The sequence below is a fragment of the Aegilops tauschii genome, chromosome 7 (assembly GCF_002575655.3).
Source record: "Aegilops tauschii subsp. strangulata cultivar AL8/78 chromosome 7, Aet v6.0, whole genome shotgun sequence".
NCBI lineage: Eukaryota > Viridiplantae > Streptophyta > Magnoliopsida > Poales > Poaceae > Aegilops > Aegilops tauschii.
In genome coordinates, this window is record NC_053041.3 from 43,507,482 (window position 1) to 43,512,441 (window position 4,960).

Below are 4,960 nucleotides of genomic sequence, written 5' to 3' on the forward strand. Positions count from 1 at the left end.
TTTTCGCTGGCTGACAGTGTCTTCCTGAAGCTGTAACCCTATGTGCAGACATCGGTTGCCCCCGCGCCAACTATAAGCTCTTTTCCAAGTTCTAGGGGCATTATCACATCATCGAGAAGATCAACAATGTGGCCTATAAACTACAGCTGCCACCACAATCTTTAGTCCATCATGTTTTTCATGTCTCACAACTCCGACAAGCACTTCTCCCTGGTACGGTTGTTGCTCCTGAACTTCCTATATGTTCCGATGAACTAGAAATTCCCGTGGAAGAACTATAGTTGATGTGGCACCAGAAGAATGGTGCGATGGTGGAACAAGTCAAGGTGCAGTGGTCTGGCAATGCAGCAATGGGCACTATCTTGGAAGATCGCGCGATGCTCCAAGACCGTTTCCCAAATTTTGCGGCTTAGGATCATGCCACGACTCAAGAAGGGGGATGTTAACGCCCTTGACCAGGAGGCCCCACTGGCCTCTCCAGCTGAACCCGTGGGGTCAACGACGCCTCCTACGCCGCCCAATCCAGTGCCTGATCTGGCTCCATCGAATGACCCGTTAGGAACAGACGGCCGACAAACGACCGCGCTTCCCGTTGCTATCCATGGTCGTTTCGCAATGGGTTCGAAGTCAAATATTTCTCCCAAAACGACCTCGAGCCCCACACCGTAGGGCTCAACATATGTCGACAAGCAGATGGGCATGAGGGACATAGAGCGGCGGCGCATCCCAACGGATCTAGGGTGGGTGATGGGTGGTGGGCGGCGAATGGGGGCGAGGGCTGGCTACTGGGGTCATGAGAGCCCAACTCGCTCAAACAATAAGGCTCCAATCATCACATCACATAATTTCATGTCAGACAATTACACAAAGACAAAGAAAGACAAACATCAAAATGTCTTTTTAGGCCAACATGCTTATATTCATAAAACAGCAAGGTTACAACCAATCCGCGCAGAAACAACAGGAGAGCATTAGAGAATACAACCTTGTTGAAACTCTGCAGAAAACACCTTCAACAAGAAATAACTAAGTATCTGAAAGTCCCTGCATATGGAACCGAAACCGCCTACCACCAAGAAACCAGCGACGACCAGACGTGCACCGGAGATCCATTGGAACCGGAATGCACCATCACCCATGGGCTTTTTGGCTCGATGAAGAGGGCCAGCGCGAACACCCAAGCCCATGTCTTTGTGGCGCGTGGACCATGAATATTTTATGTGCTTTCCCGATCTCGAATCTGCCAGAACAAACTGGTCTCATCGGTGAACGGCACTGGTTCCGCCTTGCAACAACCACTTGTCCAGTTCGAGCAGGGTCGGAACCTCGCACGAGCCAACGTTGCCATCAACTAGTAGGACAATCGCCAGGCATGGTTCTGAAACAAACTTCACTAACTCCACCATTACGACGGAGGAGATGCCGCAACAACAGGGTCGGAGACGAAGGAAACATACCCTGATGCAGCTGTCGTCATCGCCTCACCGGTAGCACCCGAACACACTAGATCTGACACCCCATATGATTGACAGAAGACAAAGCCCGTGAACTCATTATTGTCACGAACGCCGTCGAGGTGTTGCCGGAGTTGGAAAAGATTTATTCGACACAACACTTGCTGCTGCCGCTGAACATACCGACTCTAACCTAACTACGACGCGGAAGTGGAGGACCAGGCCCCCCTCCCTCCTGCCGCCGGAGCAGCAAGCGAAGGGAGAAGGGACCAACTACCTCGCCGTCGTAGATCGGAAGAGGCGGAGTGTTCCCTAACTGCCTCACTCGTGGGAGAGAAGGGCCACAAGAGGAAAACTTTATATATTGTGTACTACAAACATCAAAATGTTGAGTAAACACCGCAACACCATTACACCACGTAGCAGCACAACGCAGCACAGTAGCACACAGGACGGTAGCAAGCGGCAAGCCGCTGGTGACTGTAGCGAGCCTGTGTGGGCTGGGCCGAGAAAACGGCCTGCAGGCCCACCTTCTGCCAAAGCCCGGGGCGGCGACCTTCAAATACCTCGCTTTGGCGCCCAGCGTAACCGCCTCAACCAACAGCCTTCGCCTCGCACGCCGTCGCCGAAGCCCCAGCAAACCAAGAACCTCTCATCCCCACCGCCCTCCACCGCGCAGCGCCCACCTCCTCCGCCCTCCAGCGCCGGCGACCGATGGATCAGTTCCACGACCGGCACCACGTGCGGCTGCGGAGCCGCGCGCTCGGCGGGTACCTCCACGCCGCCGACGACGGGGAGAGCGTCGTCCTCCGCCGGGGCCGTGCCTCGCTGAACGCGGCGTGGGCGGTGCACCTCCGCCCAGGCGGAGGCCGCGGCGTGCACCTTCTCCTGCACAGCGCCGCCTACGGCCGCTACCTCGCCGCCAACACGACCGCGCCGGCGCCGCCCGGCCACCGCTGCTCCCGCGCCGAGCAGCGCGACTACGACCATCCGGTGGTTCCGGACATCATGTGGGAGGCCATCAGGGCGGGTTCCCAGGGCGACGTCCTGCTCCGCACCGTCGGCGGCCACTACCTCCGCGCCAACGGCAGGTACCGCCGCTGGAAAACCGGCGTCAGCGTCGACGGCGACTACATCACCACCATGGCGCGCTGGGCTGTCGAGCGCATCCCCCGCAGAGAGGGCGCGCCTGCCCTTCCACCCCCGATTCCGGTGAGCTCGCTCGCTCGCCCGCCATGACTCTTCTCGCCTCTCGATTGCAATTCCCGGTCGCATTGTGCTTCTTTGATCTCCTCAATATTTGTGCCATGACTCTTCTTTGTTCTTTGCGACTCGACTGCTGCAGATCCGCGTCCAGGGGCGCCTCTCCGGGATCATCTTCGGGCGTCAAGAGCGGGAGGCATGGCGGACGATCCGGTTCTTCACCGAGAACGGCTTTTCCCAGGGGCTGTACCCGGAGAACGGCTGGCACGAGTTCCCGTTCCTCGGGAGGTCCGTCTTCCACCTGAGCGAGGAACTGAACATTCGCGTCGGCGTCCTCAACGGGAGGCCTGCCCCGCGGCTTCGTCATGTGGTGCCTTCTTTCGGGGTGGAGGACCTGCCCGACGGCTTCGTCATGTGCGTCCGAGCCGGCCGCCACGGGCGGCTCACTCCGCTCGTCGTCGACCTGCCCCACGGCGGCGACGGCGACACCCTCGAGATTATCGTCGCGCTCTCCGGGACCCAAGGTGCAGAGCCTCTCTACTGTCGTCCTTGATTCAGATGTTGAAAGTGTTCGTTTCTGCACATGAGCTGTATGATCGGTTTACTGCATGAACATGACTTTAGTGGAGTTCTAATCTGATCATGCTTGGAAAAGGGATATTCTGATAGTTTCTGCTAGGATTAGGGACTTGTTTGAAACTGTTGTAGTCTTGTAGAATGGTAGAAGTTCCTGAATGGGAATAGCAGTAGGTGTCACTGACATGTGGATTTATCAGTCTGTTACACATGGTAAAAGATGGTCTGAACTGAACTCTGAAGCTAGTAGCAACTAGCAACTACTGGTTCCACATTCCTTCTCTTTCCTTCTCTCGATTCAGATAATTCTGTTGGTCTGAACTTTGAAGATAGTACTCCTAACCAAGTTATGGAACCTGAAATGCCCAACCAAGTTCAGTCATCTCATTCCATCTTTGCAGAGTATATACTAAGTTTCTATCCTGTGAACAAAATTCAGCTTGTATCCTACTACAATAGATAGTGCATAGAAGCTTAGTTATTTGCACATCATATTGTTTCAGGTTTTGCCTTCTTGATGTTGTCATTATATTGTTATCGATTATTTGTCTGCCGCCTAACTGCCTCATTGTTTCTGCTGCACCAGTCTATCATGAGCTGCGACACCCGGATGTCGACGCACGTGGAGAAAGATCGGAGCAGGAGTCCTGAAAGTTCACCTGTTCACAAGTTTCGCCGCCAGCGGATGCAATGACAGCAGAACTGGACACCTACTTTTGCCTATAGGTAGATAATACAGTATAGGTAGAGAAAACTTGGCAACACTCGTGTTTCTTCTGCTAGCTAAATTTGCTCTGGTCCTCTGACAGGGCGTGGGTAACCCCTGTCATTTTTTGTCCTCCAGTGGCTGAACAATTTTGTAGTGATGCTGATCATAGTAGTCGCTGCAGTGTCGCTCTTTTGACATTCATCACCGTGATGTGATTGCCACTGCTTAGTGGACGATGATTTCACTGTAGGGTTTCCTGCAATGAGTTGATGATCCTGCAACTTTTTTCAGATCGTGCATTTTATCATAACTGGAAATCGTAGTGGTTTTTGCACCGAGCTGATGGTCCTGCATTCCTTTTAGACTATGCATTTCGTGTGTAAATGAAAAACGTGGTATGTTCTTCTGTGAGCTATTGATGGTGTTTTTAGTTATGCTGTTTTGTGTGTCGGGCTGTCGGCCAAGGGGGCAGGAAAGGGATTTCTGAATTCTGATGTGTGAACAAGATTCAGAATTTATCCAGCAGCTCTACATGAAAGCTATAGTTTGTACTGTACACATTACACCTGTTTTCAGGTATTGTACATCAGCTGCATCCTTTGTCTTTTAGTGTCTTGTTTTAGCAACAGATTGCTCGTGTGTTTTAGCAACAGATTGTTGAGAATTCAGAAAAACACCTGAAAACCCAGCAGCTCGTGTGTTTCAGACTTTCAGCTCGTCTGTTCTGCCCTTGCAATTCTAAACTTGTGAGCCTGTGTGAACAATTATACAGCGGCGTTGGTTTGTAATGGTTGCCATCTTATCCGCTTCATCGTCGCTAGCTGCATCTCTCTTAGATGAAGCATCTTTTTAATATCAACACCGATCTGGTGGTTCTTGATGTGAGCTGAGCACCTGAGTTCAGATGTTTGCTGCTGTCATTTGCTTGTTCTTGCTGTGTTCTCTTTAGCAATTCACTCTTTCGTTTGAGATCCGTCCTACTTGATAGGGGTTTGGTGAAAAAGAAACGTTTGCAAGT

At 52.5% G+C, this 4,960-nt stretch overlaps 1 protein-coding gene across 1 annotated transcript; it reads left to right on the forward strand.

Moving 5' to 3' along the window:
- The first annotated feature begins 824 nt into the window (after positions 1–824).
- LOC109770593 (uncharacterized) lies at positions 825–4,233 on the forward strand. Its single transcript, XM_020329307.4, has 3 exons — positions 825–2,666; positions 2,800–3,181; positions 3,820–4,233. The coding sequence occupies exons 1-3, from the start codon at positions 2,169–2,171 to the stop codon at positions 3,882–3,884; spliced, it is 945 nt and encodes a 314-aa protein (XP_020184896.1). The 5' UTR covers positions 825–2,168; the 3' UTR covers positions 3,885–4,233.
- Positions 4,234–4,960: the final 727 nt, after the last annotated feature.